The sequence below is a fragment of the Pongo pygmaeus genome, chromosome X (assembly GCF_028885625.2).
Source record: "Pongo pygmaeus isolate AG05252 chromosome X, NHGRI_mPonPyg2-v2.0_pri, whole genome shotgun sequence".
In the NCBI taxonomy this organism is placed as follows: domain Eukaryota; kingdom Metazoa; phylum Chordata; class Mammalia; order Primates; family Hominidae; genus Pongo; species Pongo pygmaeus.
Window position 1 is genome coordinate 49,477,252 of NC_072396.2, and position 17,960 is coordinate 49,495,211.

Consider the following 17,960-nt stretch of genomic DNA (forward strand, 5'->3'; position numbering starts at 1 on the left):
GGTGATCTGCCCACTTTGGCCTCCCAAAGTGCTGGGATTACAGGCGTGAGCCACTGTGCCCGGCCTGTTGGGAGATTTTTGATGAATGATTCAATCTCCTTACTTGTTATCAGTCTGTTCAGATTTTCTATTCCTGATTTGGTCTTGGTAGAGTGTATATTTCTAGGAATGCGTCCATTGTTTCTAGGTTATCCAATTTGTGTAACAACTGTTCATAGTAGTGTTTAGTAGGCTTATTATTATTATTATTTGAGATAGGGTCTCACTCTGTCACCCAGGCGGGAGTGCAGTGGCACAATCACAGCTCACTGTAGCTTCAACCTCCCAGGCTTAAGTGATCCTTCCCGCCTCAGCCTCCTGGATAGCTGGGATTACAGACACACATCACCATGCCTGGCTAATTTTTGTATTTTTAGTAGAGATGGAGTTTCGCCGTGTTGGCCAGGCTAGTCTCGAACTCCTGACCTCAAGTGATCTTCCCACCTCAGCCTCTCAAAGTGCTGGGATTACAGGCATGAGACACTGTGCCTGGCAGGTCCTTTGTTTTTCTGTCATTTCACTTGTAATGTTTCTGATTTTATTTACTTTGTTCATCTTTTCAAAAAACCAACTCTTAGTGTCATTAATCTTTTCTATTTTCTTCATCTATTTCATTTATTTTTGCTCTGATTTTGTTATTTCCATCTTTCTGCTAACTTTGGACTTCATTCTTTTTCTAGTCCCTTGAGGTATAAAGTTAGTTTATTTGAGATCTTTATTTCTTTTCTTTCTTTTTTCTTTTTTTTTTTTTTTGAGACAGGGTCTTGCTCTGTCACCCAGGCTGGAGTGCAGTGGCAAGATCACAGCTCACTGCAACCTCCACCTCCTGAGCTCTAGGGATCCTCCCACCTCAGTCTCCCAAGTAGCTGAGACCACAGGCACACGCCACCATGCCCGACTAATTCTTTTATTTTTTGTAGAGACAAGGGTCTCACTATGTTGCCAAGGCTGGTGTTGAATTCCTGGCCTCAAGAGATCTTCCTGGCGGGGTGCGGTGGCTCATGCCTGTAATCCTAGCACTTTGGGAGGCCAAGGTGGGCAAATCACTTGAGGTCAGGAGTTTGAGACCAGCCTGGCCAGCATGGTGAAACCCTGGTAAAAATACAAAAAATTAGCTGGGCGTGGTGGCAGGCGCCTGTAATCCCAGCTGCTTGGGAGGCTGAGGCAGGAGAATCGCTTGAACCTGGGAGGCAGAGGTTGGAGTGAGCAGAGAGAGCACCACTGCGTTCCAGACAGAGTGAGACTCCGTCTCAAAAAAAAAAAAAAAAAAAAAAAAAACAGTTCTTCCTGTCTTGGCCTCCCAAAGTGCTGGAATTACAGGCATGAGCCACCGTGCCCAGCCAGAAGTGTATTGTCTAATTTCCACATATTTGTGAGTGTTCTGATTTTCCTCCTTTTATTGATTTCTACTTTTATACCATTGTGGTCAGAAAGGCTCTTCATATGTTTTCATTCTTCTTAAATTTGTTAAAACTTGATTTTGTGAAGTTTCATTATATCATGCATTGGTGGGGTCCACCTACAATAAGCTGAAACATTGCTGTGTAATGTAATGTTAGGGAGTGGGAAGCATTAAGGGAAATAAAGCAGGGTGGGGGTGGAGAGTGAGATGTGCTGGTTTACACACGGCAGTCAGGGAAGGTGACTCTGAGAAGGTGCCTTTCAACAGAGACCCAATGTTCGAGGGAGAGCAGTCAAGGAGGATATCCAGTGATCTAGTTCGTGGGGATGGTTCCTTCACAGCGCTGTGGCTCCCTTGCACGTCTCCACATGGGCCACGTAGGTAAGCTGATGTAAGTCTTGGCAGAATGCCCTGTGATCCTCGGAACACAGAGCACGGAAGGTTTGTGGGGAGTTCTCACGAGGCCATTTACCATTCACCTCCCTATCTAGCAAGGAGCCTATTGTAAGACAGTTTTCTCCCTACCTCCTGAGGTTCTGGTGGGGTTTGAGGCTTTCTACCCCTCACCTCTGGGCTATAGAACTGCTTAGCTGCAGCATGAAATTAGCTCCTCAGCAACAAGGTGTCCTGCCACCTGGTGTGTGGTCATCTCACCCCTTTCATTTCGGTGTTGCCCGGCACAAGGGACATGAACCAGAATCTGTGGATGTTCTTGCTTTCGTGGTCCACGTAAGTAACATCTGAATGTAACAAGGGCTTGTTTCATTTCCGGCCAAACCTGTCAGCCTTACCTTGCTTCGACATCTGGAAGAGGAGAATTAAAGGCAGAGGGAAAAGCAAACAGGTGCAAAGGCCCTGAGGCAGGAGCTTGCTTGGTGTGTGGGGAACAGCAAGAAGGCCAGCGGGGCAGGAGCAGAGTGAGCCAGGGGCCAGTGGTGGGTGGTGAGGTCAGGGAGGGCCCGGAGGGCCTCGTGGGCCACGGAGAGGACTTTGGCTTTTTCTCTGAGAGAGATGAGAGCCACGGCAGGGCTCTGAGCAGAGGAGGGCCCTGGGCTGACTTGGGTTGCAACAGGATCATTCTGGCTGCCATGAGGACAGATTGAGGAGAGGGGGCGAGGATGGCAGTGGTGAGGAGGCTGCTGCAGTCATCCACACCAGCGATGGTGGTGGCGGCAGTGGACACCGAGAGGAGAGCTCGGATTCTGGCATATTCTGAAGGTGGAACTCACAGGGTTTGCTGATAGATCAAGCAAAGCGAGGGCAGGATGACAAAGTACTTGTTAGGAATCCACACTAGATGAACTCACAAAAAGTAACTTGACAGTTGGTGTTACTGTTGTGGTTAAGAACAGGAATTCGGAGCCAAGTGACCTACGTATAAATCCAGTTCCATTGCTTACTGGCTGTGTGACCTTGGGCAGGTCACTTCCTCTCTTTGTTTTCATTTCCTCACCTGTGAGATGAGATGGCAATAGTATCTACTTCACAAGGCTGCTGTTGTAAGGATTACGCAAGGTTTTCTATTGTAAAGTGCTTCAGGCTGGGCGCAGTGGCTCATACCTGTAATCCCAGCACTTTGGGAGGCCGAGACGGGTGGATCACTTGAGGTCAGGAGTTCGAGACCAGCCTGGCTAACAAGGAGAAACCCCATCTCTACTAAAAATACAAAAATTAGCCAGGCATGGTGGCGCATGCCTGTAATCCCAGCTACTCGGAAGGCCGAGGCAGGATAACTGCTTGAACTCGGGAGGCGGAGGTTGCAGTGAACCGAGATTGCGCCATTGTACTCTGGCCTGAATGACAGTGAGACTGTGTCTCAAAAAAATAACAAATTAAAATGAATAAATAAATAAAGTGCTTCAAAGAGTGCCTGGCATAAATAAAGTGCTTGTTATTAGTGACATGACCATAGGATGAGAAGTGTCAGGGAAGTGAGTCACAGCAGAGAGCATTCCAGATACCAGGAACACTTTGTACAGTTTTCAAAGCATGTGACAGGAAGCCAGCGTGGCTGGAACATAACCTGATGGAGTAAGAGTGCCAAGGGGCGAGGTTAGAGAGGAAGCCTAGGAGGAGATCAGCCCCTCACGGTAGCTGGACGCCATTGCAGACCTTGGCGCATATAGCAGTCCTGGAGGTCAGAAGAGACCAGGAACAGAACTAGATCTGGGACTTCGTGCTGGGGGTGCACAGAGCTAGGAGAAGGACGCGGCATTATTGTCAACAATGCTGGCTGGTTACCAGGGGTTGGTGGTTTCTGGTGTCCAGGATAAGAAACAGTCCAGTTTGAGCATTAGGACAAATACCTAATGCATGCGGGGCTTAAAACCTAGATGACGGGAGCAAACCACCATGGCACATGTATACCTATGTAACAAACCTGCATGTTCTGCACAGGTATCCCAGAACTTAAAGTAAAAAACAAAACAAAAAAAAACAGTTCGACTTCCCACTGGAGTGCAAATACTAGTTCTAGTATTGTCTACATCTGCGGCCATGGGCAGTAAACCCCTCTAGAGTTCACTTTCCTTATCTTCAAAATGGGGCTTAAATGTCATACCTACCTCCTTAGGTTTGTGACAGTACAGATAAGATCAGTATAGTCAGCACTCAGTAATGCAGGCTATCACCACAACCAGGTGGGACCTATCCCAGGACAGCAAGGGTGGCTTGACATTTGAAAAGCATGAGATGTAGTTCAACATATTAGCAGGAAAGAAAGTGAATCAAGGGCTGTAATCACCTGGGACTGTGATATCAGATGCAAGGGCTAAACACTCCCAGACCTGCAATCTAGCCCTGAATGCCTCACTGGGCAAGCTGAATTGAGATCTTAAGACCAGAGTGACCCTAGTCCTACCCCTGTGAAGTGATTTCCACTGGCTCTGAATCCGTGGCCGACAGGCTTTAACAGCCGCCTTATCCTCACACTTAGCAGTCCAAGGCTTTGTGCATTCTGGTTTCAGTTCAAATTTATTTTTCACACCTGCCCCCAGCAACAATAACCAAACTACTATTTTTTTTTTTTAAAAGAAGAGTCTCACTCTGTTGCCCAGGCTGGAGTGCAGTGGCGTGATCTCGGCTCACTGCAACCTTCACCTCCCAGGTTCAACCGATTCTCCTGCCTCAGCCTCCTCAGTAGCTAGGATAACAGGCACCCACCACCATGCCCAGCTAATTTTTCTACTTTTAGTAGAGACAGGGTTTCACCATGTTGAGCAGGCTGGTCTCAAACTCCTGGCCTCAAGTGATCCACCCGCCACGGCCTCCCAAAGTGTTGGGATTACAGGCGTGAGCCGCCGTGCCTGGCCAAACTACTATTTCATTTACAAGTTTACCAATTTCTTACATTATTACTTTCTTACTGTTGATCTTGGCAGTAAGAATCGTAGCTCCAGGGACTGAAGAAGTATCTGTCAGAAGGCTGGCTCGCTAGTTCAGCATGCCGGGGACCGCACAGTGCTCTGTTTGAGGCTTTTTCCAAAGGCAGAAATTTTATTTCTGACTTAGGGCATAGAGAGTTGTCACCAACCCCCATTTGGGGGTTGTGAGAACTTCGGCTTCAGAGGCAAATGTTTTCCCATCAGGAAATGATGAGTTATGACCTCATATCCCAACCCCCACTCGCCCCATTTAGGAAGAAACTTCAGGGATGAGATAAGTGAATGAGGATTCCGTGTCTCCACTCCAATTACACCTCAGCTCCACGGCTCCTCCCGTTTCTCTCTCTGGCCTTGATTCTCAGCACACCTGCACCCTGAACCACCTACACTTTCCCACCTACACTTTTACTTTGTCCCCTGAAGTTGGGGCCCAACTTGAGATTTTATTTCAGCCTGTGGTAGCAATGAAAAGCAGACACAGCCAATGTGGTCCACTGCGTTCCTTTGCATTTCTTGTTTTGTTTTTTTTTTTTGAGACAGGGTCTCACTATATTGCCCAGGCTGGAGTGCAGTGGTGTGATCATGGTTCACTGCAGCCTCAACTTTGCAGGTTCCAGTGATCCTCCCACCTCAGCCTCCTGAGTAGCTGGGACTACAGGTGTACACCATCACGCCTGGTTATTTTTTTCTATTTTGTAAAGATAGGGTCTCACCATGCTGTCAGGCAGGTCTCAAACTTTGAAAACTAACCGAAAGCTTGTAACAAGCAGAGGAGTGTTTAATCAAGAAAAACTAGCTGAGTGGCTCACGCCTATAATCCAGCACTTCGGGAGGCCAAGGCAGGCAAATCACCTGAGGTCAGGAGTTCGAGACCAGCCTGGCCAACATGGTGAAACCCATCTCTACTAAAAACACAAAAATTAGCCAGGCGTGGTAGTGCACGATTGTAGTCCCAGCTACTTGGGAGGCTAAGGCACGAGAATCGCTTGAGCTGGGAGGCAGAGGTGCCCATGTTGGCCAGGCTGGTCTCTAACTCCTGGCCTCAAGTGACCCACCCTCCTCAGCCTCCCAAAGTGGTGGGATTACAGGCGTGAGTCACAGTGCCCGGCCAACAAACCTTTCATTAGCTTGTTTTGTCTAGTATCTTATAGCTTTATAGGAAGACATTTTAAAAATAATTTTTATAAATTTAATATGTTAATATTGAAAAACAACAATAAAAGAATTCATTCCAATGGTGAAACAGAATTTCCCAGGTATCCCTGACTCGAATTCCTGACTCTTCTGTTATTTCATTCCATCATATTTCTTTGGAAGCAGAGTGGTGGGATGAAGGGGCAGGGCTCTGTTGAGAGAAGGTGGAAGTCAATGGGAAAGGTATTTATCACAATACTCTTTATGGTGAAAAAAGAACATGGAAATAAACCCAATGCCAGTCACAAATAGGGTACCAGTTCAGGGCTGGGTGCAGTGGCTCATGCCTGTAAATCTCAGCTCCTTGGGAGGCTGAGGTGTGAGGATGCCTCAAGTCCACGAGTTCGAGACCAGTCTGGGCAACACATCAAGACACCCCCATATCTCTTTTTAAAAAAAAAAAAACAAAAAAACAGGGTCTCTCACTCTAACATCCAAGCCAGAGTGCAGTGGCATGGCTCACTGCAGCCTTGACCTCCCAGGCTCAAGCGATCCTCCCACCTCACCCACCTGAGTAGCTGGGACTATGAGCACACACCACCACACCCAGCTAATTTTATTTTTGTAGAGATGTAGTCTCACTGTGTTGCCCAGGCTGGTCTCAAACTCCTAGACTCAAGTGATCTTCTTGCCTTGGCCTCCCAAAGTATTGGGATTACAGGTACAAGCCACCATGCCCAGCTGACCCCATGTCTCTCTCTCTTTTTTAATTAATTCGTTTATGTTTGAGATGGAGTTTCACTCTTGTTGCCCAGGCTGGAGTGCAATGGCACGATCTCAGCTCACTGCAACCTCCGCCTCCAGGGTTCAAGTGATTGTCCTTGCCTCAGCCTCCCAAGTAGCTGGGATTACAGGCTCCTGCCACCATGCCCAGCTAATTTTTTGTATTTTTAGTAGAGACAGAGTTTCACCATGTTGCCCAGGCTGGTCTCGAACTCCTAACCTCAGGTGATCTGCCCGCTTCAGCCTCCCAAAGTGCTGGGATTACAGGTGTGAGCCACCACATCTGACCTCTTTTTTTTTTTTTTTTTTTTTTTTTCAGAGACAGGGTCTCGCTCTGTTGCCCAGGCTGGAGTGTAGTGGCATGATCACAGCTCACTGCAGCCTTAACCTCCCAGGCTCAAGCAATTCTTCTGCCTCAGCCTCCCCAGTAGCTGGGACTACAGGCATGTACCACCATGCCTAATTTTTGGTAGAGATGGGGTCTCACTTTGTTCCCCAGGCTGGTCTCAACCTCCTGGACTCAAGTGATCCTCCCACCTCAGCCTTCCAAAGTGCTGGGAATACAGACATAAGCCACTATGCCCAGTTGACACCATGTCTTTTTTTAAAAAAAAAAAAAATCTTAAGGGAACCAGTTCAATAAAATGTCACCCTTGAATTCCCTGGGCTTCAGATATCCTCATCTGTAAAATGGGGATAGTAACAGGACCCATAACCTTCAGTTATTATGATTAAATTGGCTGGGTACAGTGGCTCACACCTGTAATCCTAGCACTTAGGGAGGCTGAGGCAGGCGAATCACTTGAGCTCAGGAGTTTGAGACCAGCCTGGGCAACATGGTGAAACCCTGTCTCTACCAAAAATAGAAAAATTATCCGGGCGTGGTGGCAAATGCCTGTGGTTCCCAGCTCCCGGGAGGCTGAGGTAGGAGGACTGCTTGAGCCCAGGTGGCGGAGATTGCAGTGAGCCAAGATCGTGTCACTGCACTCCAGCCTGACTGACAAAGTGAAACCCCATCTCAAAAAAAAAAAAAAAAGATTAAATAAATAAATATATGTATAAAATACCTTGAACAGTACCCAGCACATTGTCGCATAAATATTAGTTGTTCTTGTTAAGATTACACGTTTGTGCAGTGAAATAGAGTTTATTCTTTTCATGTTACAAAAGAGTATTTAATATGAAAAGACACTGATAAGCTTGTTACAGGGACAAGGGAGATGCTGAGTCAATAAAATACAGTGTGATCTTTCGGTGACTTTAAAACATTGTTGAATTGATTGTATTTGTTATAAAAATAATGTGGAAAATAACAGCTTTGAATTTTATGTCAGTTGATGTTAAGATCCAACAGGAAGTTTACCCTGATAACGTTAAGATGAACAGTTTGAAATGCAGCTTCCTGCTGGAAGTTGAAATAGATTCAGACAGCCTCCTTGGATCCAAACCCCAAAGCTTCTTTTGCCTAATTCTATCTTCTGTCTTTAGAAACTCAAGCCCCGGCTGGGCGCAGTGGCTCACGCCTGTAATCCCAGAACTTTGGGAGGCCGAGGCAGGCAGATCACGAGGTCAGGAGATCAAGACCATCCTGGCTAATACGGTGAAACCCCGTCTCTACTAAAAATACAAAAAATTAGCCAGGCGTGGCGGCGGGCGCCTGTAGTCCCAGCTACTCGGGAGGCTGAGGCAGGAGAATGGCGTGAACCTGGGAGGCGGAGCTTGCAGTGAGCTGAGATCGCGCCACTGGACTCCAGCCTGGGCGACAGAGCGAGGCTCCGTCTCAAAAAAAAAAAAAAGAAACTCAAGCCTCAAGCTTTCTGGGGGCATCCAAGTCCAACCATCCCAGTCACACACACACACATCCGACCTTACTCATCCCAGGGGTGTGCAGAGGCCCACTGCAAGAACTGGTGAACTTTCAAGGCGTCTTTGCATATATGATGATTTTTTATTCTATTATTCAAGTTTTGCTTGGACAAGATTGTGCTGCTGAAAAGTGGCCTACACCACTTTTTTTTTTTTTTTTTTTTTTTTTTTGAGACAGGGTTTCACTCCCGTCGCCCAGGCTAGAGTGCAGTGGCGCGATCTCAGCTCACTACAACCTCCGCATCCTGGGCTCAAGCGATCCTCCTGCCACAACCTCCCGAGTAGCTGGGACTACAAGCGCCCGCCACCATATCCGGCTAATTTTTGTATTTTTAGTAGAGACGGGGTTTCACCATGTTGGCCAGGCTGGTCTTGAACTCCTGGCCTCAAGTGATCCACCTGCCTCGACCTCCCTAAGTGCTGGGATTACAGGCGTGAGCCACCGCGCCCGGCCCTACACCAGTTTTAAAAGTCGTGTTTCTTCTCTTTTTTATAATGTTGTACTTCTGATTTCTAGGGAATGATTCGCAAACTCACCCCTGACGCTATGTCCCTGGGACATTATTCTTGTATATACAAAAAGTGCCATTAACGAGTGGGTAGAAGTCGAGGGGTGGAGCCTCCGTCCTTGGGCTTGAAGTGAATGTCCCTCAATGCGCCTGCGAGACTCCCACGCCCTGGGAAGGATGCCTATCGATTCGCTCTGGGCTCGGCAGCTCTTTCTGATAGCAGGCAGCCATCTTGCCTGGAGCCTGAGAAAGGGAAGAGAGACAGAAGGAACCGGCGACAGTGGTCTCAGGGCCGCTCCGGGGGGCCTCAAGAACCGGAGGCAGCCCCGGAGGTGGTCCCCGATCCCGGGCTATGCTCTTGGACCTGAGAAGGGAAGGCGGAGGGCGGCGGGGACAAGATGGGTGGGGAATGTCAAGCGAGGAATGCTAGGCGGGGGAGGGGCGTTGCTATGGCGACTGGGGAGGGGCGGTGTCTGTTCTGAATCGCTGTGTGTCACCCGGGCGCTGCCCAGGAAGGGCAGGGCTGGGGTGATGACCATGGTAACAGCCGGGTGGGAGTTCGTGACATCTCTGGCGCGGAGGGACTCGATGTCTATGGCAATGGTCGCCTGGTGAAAGGGACGGAACTAGATCCCTTCGCTCGGGACGCTCACATTCCAGGCCCTTGTCCTGCAGGCTGCCGCGGGCGGACACGCCAGAGGAGGAGGCCGGGGAATGGCCGCGGTGTGGCAGCAAGTCTTAGCAGTGGACGCGAGGTGAGGCGTGGGGTCAAAGCCCATGGGAGCAGAACTTACTGTGGTGCATGCGCAATGGCGATAAGTGAGGCTGGGCGGAGAACTTGCCTTGTGCGGCTGCGTGGGCATGCCGGAGGTGAGCATGCGCAATAGCGGGGGCGGGCACGCCGGCGGTGAGTTGGCTGGGCCGGAGAGGATTCTAAACAGCAAGCTAGGAAAATGTGGTCAGATGTGGGCATGCGCAAAGAGGCTGCCTGTGAGAGGGAGGTGGGGCTCGGGCAGGTGACATCCTATCCCTTATGGGTGTCCCCTAGACTTTTTTTTTTTACATCATCACTTCCCCATTCTGACCCCATCACCTCCCAACGCTGACCCCCATAATGTCAGTCTGACTTCTGTCGCCCTGGTATACTGACCCTAATTATTGTCTGCGCTGACCCAGTCACCCCGTAGGGACCCCAGCACGGCAGCAGACTGACTCTGTTGTCTGCAAACTGACCTCATGACCATGCTCATTATTACTGCAGACTCACTCCCACCACAGGAGGTCCCCCCTCACCACTGCTAGTCATTCTTACCACCTAGGCCCCAGTCACTGCCACACACCTCACTCTCCTGCCCTACCCCCGGAGCTGATTGATTCCCTCTGTCCTGTGCCTGCTGCCTGCCCTGCATCCTGACCCTGCAGGTACAACGCGTACCGCACACCAACGTTTCCACAGTTTCGGACGCAGTATATCCGCCGGCGCAGCCAGCTGCTGCGGGAGAATGCCAAGGCTGGGCACCCCCCAGCGCTGCGTCGGCAGTACCTGAGGCTTCGGGGGCAGCTGCTCGGCCAGCGCTACGGGCCCCTCTCCGAGCCAGGCAGTGCTCGTGCCTATAGCAACAGCATCGTCCGCAGTAGCCGTACTACTCTTGACCGCATGGAGGTGAGCTCCTGGCCACATTCACCCCCTGGGCATACCCTGCCTGCACACATTCACTCCACTGACTTTCATCAAGCACCTGCTCTTTGCTGGGCACTGTTCTGCATCAGCAGAGGACAAAAAGATAATATGCCAAGTAAACCAGTAAACACACAAACTTGGTAAACAGGTCAGTAAACATATAGCAAGCCCTGTCTTTAGTATCTGCTGAGCAGGGGGAGGGCAGGAACAGCAGAACTCGTGAGGAAGCCACTGCAGTAGTACAAGTGGGCAGCGGTGGTGGTGGCAGGGGACACAGTGAGAAGTGATCTGACTCTAGGTAGATTTTCAGGGCTCCACACCTCAAAGGTTCTCGGGCTTTTTGCAAGATGCACCCACCCTGACCCTCTCCATTTGCAGGACTTTGAGGATGATCCTCGGGCTCTGGGGGCCCGTGGGCACCGTCGTTCTGTCAGCAGAGGCTCCTACCAGCTGCAGGCGCAGATGAACCGTGCCGTCTATGAGGACAGGTATGCACCAGAGGCAGCCAAGGCGGGGGGCGGGTTGCGAGGAGGAGAGGGGCCCTGGGGCAATGGCAGACTGAACACTCTCGCATCTACCTCCTGTCACCCCTCACTTCCTACTGGGGCCCAGGCCCCCTGGCAGCGTGGTGCCCACATCAGCGGCAGAGGCAAGTCGGGCCATGGCCGGGGACACATCACTGAGCGAGAACTATGCCTTTGCGGGCATGTACCATGTTTTTGACCAGCACGTGGATGAGGCAGGTGAGCCAGTGGGTGGCGGGTTACATCACCAAGCATTTGCCCAAACTGTGACAACCAACCAAGGCATCCTTTTCTGAATCCAAGGCCCCTGGCACACCTCCAAAGGAAGAATGACCATCCATAAAGCCTTTTGTAGACTGAAAATCCCTCTGCAAAGTGGTCAGTGCTTCATCTACTGGAAAGGGCCTCAGAAGCCTAAGAGAGAGCCCTTTGCAGCAGGCTGCCTGGGTTCCTGAGTCACTTGGAAGAGTTCAAAGCCTTTGCTGATGATAAATCCCCTTGCAGAGGGCAGAGTGGGCTACAGTGTCAAGGGTTTTGCAAATTGCCAAGACCTTGATTATAAAGTGTTTGCTAAGACAGGAACTTTTTCACGTTGCAGAAGATTTTTGCAATCTCCAAAGGAGCTGCTAAGACTTAGGGAGCTTTGGCAGAGGGTCTTCAGGGGTTACAGTTCCCTTTGTCAGCCAAGGAAAGCCCTTTGCTGAGGCCACTGTGCCTCATGCAGTGGGGCCCCAGCCCCAGGCACACACATCAGAGCCTTTTAGAGAGAAAAGTGCCCAGTGAGTGTGCAGACTCCCACTAATGGCTTCTTGGCATTGTAGTCCCAAGGGTGCGCTTCGCCAATGATGACCGACACCGCCTGGCCTGCTGCTCACTCGACGGCAGCATCTCCCTGTGCCAGCTGGTGCCTGCCCCACCCACAGTGCTTCGCGTGCTACGGGGCCACACCCGCGGTGTCTCCGACTTCGCCTGGTCCCTCTCCAATGACATCCTCGTGTCCACCTCACTGGATGCCACCATGCGCATCTGGGCCTCTGAGGATGGCCGCTGCATCCGGGAGATCCCTGACCCCGATGGCGCTGAACTGCTCTGCTGCACCTTCCAGCCTGTCAACAACAACCTCACTGTGGTCAGGCTCCAGGACACCCACTCACCAAGGGCTGGTTGGCTGGGTCAGGAAGGCTATCCGAGGGAATCAGAGTATAAGGAGGGATAGCCAGGGGGGCCTAGGACCCCCCCCACCCCCCACCCAATCTCGTCACAGCAGTCCTAGTGTGGTCAGACTTAAAAGGGAAGCAGATCAGAAGACAGGGGAGTGGGCTAGGCGCAGTGGATCACACCTGTAATCCCAGCACTTTGGGAGGCGGAGGCGGGCGGATCACGAGGTCAGGAGATCGAGACCATCCTGGCTAACACAGTGAAACCCCGTCTCTACTAAAAATACAAAAAATTAGCCGGGCGTGGTGGCGGGCACCTATAGTCCCAGCTACTTGGGAGGCTGAGGCAGGAGAATGGCGTGAACCTGGGAGGTGGAGCTTGCAGTGAGCCGAGATGGCGCCACTGGGCGACAGAGCGAGACTCCACCCCCCAAAAAAAAGGGGAGTGCCGTTCTTGGTCTGGGATGGCCTTGCTGTGGTACACTCCAGGGAGTACGGGCCAGGGTCAGGGTTCTGGCTCTGGGGTGCCTTTGGTCCCATTAGCTGCAGTCCTACAGTTTTCCAACTGCAGGGGCTACCTCTGAGGAGCAGGATGATGAGGCTGAGCCTCGTCTGGTCTGTCAGTGGCCCCACCGTGTCAGACTCTGGGGTAGGTTGGTAAGAGAGCAGGGAAAGGACATTAGAAAGTCTGGCATGGCCTGGGGTGGAGTGGGGTGAACTGCAGAGGAACAGACCAAGAGTGAGCTTGCGGGCCGGGATCCTCCCCGCATCAGCAGCAGCCCCACAAGTTCCAGAAAGGAGCAGCCAGGGAGCAGGGGAAAGCTGGGATCACAGGCCTAGGCGGGCCCTATGGTTCTCACACTGTAGGAGGACTGGCCAAGGGGCAGCATGATGGCTCTGAAGGCCCCTTTAGTCCCATAGGCAGGTGGCCTACTCTGGGCAGATTGCAAAAGGGGCTGGCTAGGGAAGTGGATTCATGCTTGGTCACCTTCTTGTCTCCCTGCCACAGCCCTACTGTGAATAGACTCTAATAGGGACCAGCCAGTCGCATCAACAGCAGTCCCACTGTGGTCAAACTCAAGGAGGGCCTGGCTGGAAGCAGGATGATGGTCTGTGCATTCTCCCCACAGGTGGGGAACGCCAAGCACAACGTGCATGTCATGAACATCTCCACGGGCAAGAAAGTGAAGGGGGGCTCCAGCAAGCTGACGGGCCGTGTCCTTGCTCTGTCCTTTGATGCCCCTGGCCGGCTGCTCTGGGCGGGTGATGACCGTGGCAGTGTCTTCTCTTTCCTCTTTGACATGGCCACAGGTAGGCAGACAGCAGGCCTGCATCTTTGGGTGCTCGCCCTCCAGCCCTCCCAGGGCACAGCCCTCACCCTCACCTTTGCCTTCCCTCCCTCTGCTGCTGCAGGGAAGCTGACCAAAGCCAAGCGTTTGGTGGTGCATGAAGGGAGCCCTGTGACCAGCATCTCAGCCCGGTCCTGGGTCAGCCGCGAGGCCCGGGATCCCTCACTGCTCATCAATGCTTGCCTCAACAAGTTGCTGCTCTACAGGTGGGTCCCCCATCAGGGCCTCCTGGAGACGGAGGATCTGCCTCCTGCAGCACACTGGGACAGTAGCTCATCGCCTTCATCAGGTTAATTTAATTGAGGGAGCAGTAGTAGCAGTAACAGTAATAGCAGTAGTGAGCGCGTTTACAGCCATCACTGCGGCCAGGCCCTGTTGGAAGCATTTCCACGTATCACCATATTCAATCCTTGCACCGACCTGTGAGGTAGGTGCTGTTATTATCTCCATTTTGCAGGTGAGCAAACTGAAGCATAAAATAGATTAGGGCTACTTAAAGCAGAGGCCTGTTTTCCTTTCTTCCTTCCTTTTTTCTTTTTCTTCTTTTTTTTTTTTTTTTTTTTGTGGGGAGCAGTGTGGGGGTTACTGTCCCCACTCAAATCTGTCATGTTACCCAAATGCAGTTCTCAGCCTGGGCCACACATTGGAATGACCTGAAGAGCTTCAAAAACTCCTGTCTGGGCCCCTCTACAGGCCAGTAATTTCAGAAGCTTTGGGATGGGCCTGGGCATTGGTAGATTGAGAAATTCCCTAAGCAATGTCTGGCCAGGCCTGAAAACCACTGCCTAACAGGATGCTTTTTATTCTACCCCTTTATTTCTCTCCTCCTTTTTAAACAATTTCTGTATATATACTTAACAATTTTTTAATTTAAGTTTGTGCCCATTTCCCACAGCCTCTCCTTTCTTCCTCCTGCCACCTCTGGCCTCCTCCTGCCACAGTAAAGCCCATTAATGATCCACATCTTTCCACATATCCTTCTCTTTCCACAAATCCTAGGCGTGTACACATATCTATGTATGTTTTTGTTTGTTTGTGAGACAGGGTTTTGCTGTTACCCAGATTGGAGTGTAGTGGCATGATCATGGCTCACTGCAACCTCCAACTCCTGGGCTCATGTGATTCTCCCACCTCAGCCTAAGTAGCTGAGATTACAGGCACACGCCACCATGCTTGGCCAACCTTTTAAATCTATTTTTTGTAGAGATGAGGTTTTGCTGTGTTACCCAGTCTGGTCTTGAACTCCTGGCCTCAAGTGATCCTTGCACCTCGGCCTCCCAAAGTGCTGGGATTACAGACGTGAGCCACCTTGCCTAGCTCCCGCCACAGTTTTGAAGGAAAGATGTTTTAAAGAAATGGCCTTTTCCGGCCAGGCACAGTGGCTCACGCCTGTAATCTCAGCGCTTTGGGAGGCCAAGGCAGGTGGATCACCTGAGGTCAGGAGTTCAAGACCAGCCTGGCCAACATGGTGAATCCCCGTCTCTACTAAAAATACAAAAATTAGCCGGGCGTGGTGGCAGGCGCCTATAATCCCAGCTACTCGGGAGGCTGAGGCTGGAGAATTGCTTGAACTTGGGAGGCGGAGGTTGCAGTAAGGCGAGATCATGCCATTGCACTCCAGCCTGGGTGACAGAGCCAGACTCCATCTCCTAAAAAAAGAAAGAAAAAAGAAATGGCCTTTCCTACATTTCGAGTTTCTCACTAGGCGATGCCTTGTGGAAACCCCCCAGGTTACCTATGGAGACAGTGGTTTATTCTCTCTAAGGGCTGTGCAGTTTTCCACAGTGTGGGCGTACCATGGTGTGTTCATTTCCTCTCTTTGTGCCTGTCTTAACACCAGGATCTTTTAGAGACCCTTACAAAGAAAAACTAGTGAATGAAACTGCAGAGCCTCCCATTTATATCAGTAACTCACACATCAACCCCTATTTATAGTTTATGTAGTCATCTCAGAATTGGGTTTCATAAGCTGGGTGTGGTGTGTGCCTATAGGTAGTCCCAGCTACTCGGGAGACTGAGGCGGGTGGATCACTTGAGCCTAGGAGGTTGAGGCTGCAGTGAGCCGTGATCGCACCACTACACTCCAGCCTGGGTGACAGAGTGAGATCCTGTCTCAAAAACAAAAAAAAAAAATTGGGTTTCATGAACCTTGTAAAGAACTTAGGCACAGGGGTGGGGACACAGGCCCACAACTTGTCTCCCTGCTAGGGCTGGGGCTGTGTTTTGACCCACTCTCTCGTCCTCTCAGGGTGGTAGACAACGAGGGGACCCTGCAGCTGAAGAGAAGCTTCCCCATCGAGCAGAGCTCACATCCTGTGCGCAGCATCTTCTGTCCCCTCATGTCCTTCCGCCAGGGGGCCTGCGTGGGTGAGTCCTGTAGGGACAGGGGATCTGGGTGTCTGGGGAGGGGCAGGAACCAGGGCTGGTGCCAACCTGGCTCAGACATCACGACACCGATGCCCTGACTTCCTGGACCTCATGACCCCTCCTGCCCCAACAGCCTCACTGTGGAACTCACAGCTCCAAACAGCTCAGAGAACTCACAGTTTGCACTTGATCTCGGCCAAAAGGCCGAGAAGTGATGAAAACTCACACTTTGAACGCACTTACTCCCCAAACAGCCCAGAGAACTTGCACTCTGCACACAGTACCAAAACAGCCAGGTGACCTCCCATCTAGGGATAGGGCCCCTCAAACCTCCCCAAGCCATGCTAGGACCTCACACCTCGGACATACACCCTTCAACACCTCAGACAGCTCAGGGACTTCCCACCAGGGGCACCCCAGGCGCCTCCCGATGGCCTCTCCCTCTCACCCCGACAGTGACGGGCAGTGAGGACATGTGCGTGCACTTCTTTGATGTGGAGCGGGCGGCCAAGGCTGCTGTCAACAAGCTGCAGGGCCACAGTGCACCTGTGCTTGATGTCAGCTTCAACTGCGACGAGAGCCTACTGGCCTCCAGTGACGCCAGCGGCATGGTCATCGTCTGGAGGCGGGAGCAGAAGTAGGGTCCTGTCGGCCCTGCTGCTGTCCTCTATCCCACCCCTCTTACTCCAGCCTCGTGTTGTAAATAAAGTTTCGGTGGTCATGCTGAGGGCCGGCTCCCAGCTCTGCCGGGGACGGACAGGGCAGAGGGCAGCGGGCAGCTCCAGGAACACGGTGGAACGGGGTTCATTGACTCATTTGTGCATTCATGCATCGACGGATTCATTCATTCCACAAGCATTGATTGAATGTCTGCTGGGTTACAGGCCCTGCCTTAACTGTTTTACACACTCATGCATTCGATAGACATTAGTGAGCCCTGACCGTGTGCCAGGAACTGTTCTACGCACTGGGGATACTGCTCTGACCTAAAGTGACGGAAATGCCTGCCCTCATCGGGCTTGCATCATAGCGGAGACAGTAGACAAAAATATGGAACAGGCCAGCTAACGATGAGTGGTATGAAGAAAATAAAGCAAGGATGGGAGACAGAGCTGCAGAAGTTGGGGGAGTGGGCTCTTTATGGTGACAGCATCAGGGAAGATGATCCTGACAGGGTGACTTTTTTCTTTTTGAGACAGGGTCTCTGTCACCCAGGTTGGAATGCAGTGGCATGACCATAGCTCACTGCAGCCACAACCTCCAGGGCTCAAGTGATCCTCACTTAAGCCTCCCAAGTAGTTGGGACTACAGGTGTGCGCCACCACACTCGGGTAATTTTTGTATTTTTAGTAGAGACGGGGGTCTCGCCATGTTGCTCAGGCTGGTCTCGAACTCCTGGGCTCAAGCGATCCACTCGCCTCAGCCTCCCAAAGTGCTGGGATTACAGGCATGAACCACCACGCCTGGCTCAGGGTGACATTTAAAGACCTGAATGAAGTGAGTGGGAGTCATAGTGTAGGGGGAGAACATTCCAGGCAGAGAGAAAGCCAGCCTAAAGGCACTGAGGCTGGAGCGCTCCAGAAGGATCATTGTGTATGCCAGAGTCTTGCTGGACCAGAGTGTGACAGTAGATGAGGTCGGACAGGCCAGATGTTTCATGGGCCACAGTTAGGACTTTGGCTTTTTTTCTGAGTGGGGGTGACCAGAAGGTGTCAAGCAGAGGAGGAACATGATCTGACTTGGTCATAGAGGCTCCCTCTGGCTGC

The 17,960-nt window shown here is 51.3% G+C and overlaps 1 protein-coding gene across 3 annotated transcripts; it reads left to right on the top strand.

Moving 5' to 3' along the window:
* Nucleotides 1–9,277: 9,277 nt before the first annotated feature.
* Nucleotides 9,278–16,997, top strand: WDR13 (WD repeat domain 13). 3 transcript variants are annotated; one of them, XM_054470600.2, is made up of 10 exons: nucleotides 9,278–9,448; nucleotides 9,792–9,871; nucleotides 10,539–10,779; nucleotides 11,176–11,285; nucleotides 11,410–11,540; nucleotides 12,143–12,450; nucleotides 13,609–13,789; nucleotides 13,892–14,033; nucleotides 16,076–16,194; nucleotides 16,651–16,997. In XM_054470600.2, the coding sequence occupies exons 2-10, from the start codon at nucleotides 9,831–9,833 to the stop codon at nucleotides 16,833–16,835; spliced, it is 1,458 nt and encodes a 485-aa protein (XP_054326575.1). In that variant the 5' UTR covers nucleotides 9,278–9,448; nucleotides 9,792–9,830; the 3' UTR covers nucleotides 16,836–16,997. The 3 variants fall into 3 exon arrangements, with proteins under 3 accessions (XP_054326575.1, XP_054326577.1, XP_054326578.1); XM_054470602.2 differs by lacking the exon at nucleotides 9,278–9,448 and having other exon boundaries at nucleotides 9,563–9,871; nucleotides 10,573–10,779; XM_054470603.2 differs by lacking the exon at nucleotides 9,278–9,448 and having other exon boundaries at nucleotides 9,600–9,871; nucleotides 10,573–10,779; nucleotides 12,143–12,480.
* Nucleotides 16,998–17,960: the final 963 nt, after the last annotated feature.

Coding starts and splice junctions, on each gene's coding strand:
- WDR13 (XM_054470600.2), top strand. CDS start 9,831: ATGGCCGCGGTGTGGCAGCAAGTCTTAGCAGTGGACGCGAG. Junction 10,780..11,175: donor CTACTCTTGACCGCATGGAG/GTGAGCTCCTGG, acceptor CTCCATTTGCAG/GACTTTGAGGATGATCCTCG. Junction 14,034..16,075: donor AACAAGTTGCTGCTCTACAG/GTGGGTCCCCCA, acceptor TCGTCCTCTCAG/GGTGGTAGACAACGAGGGGA.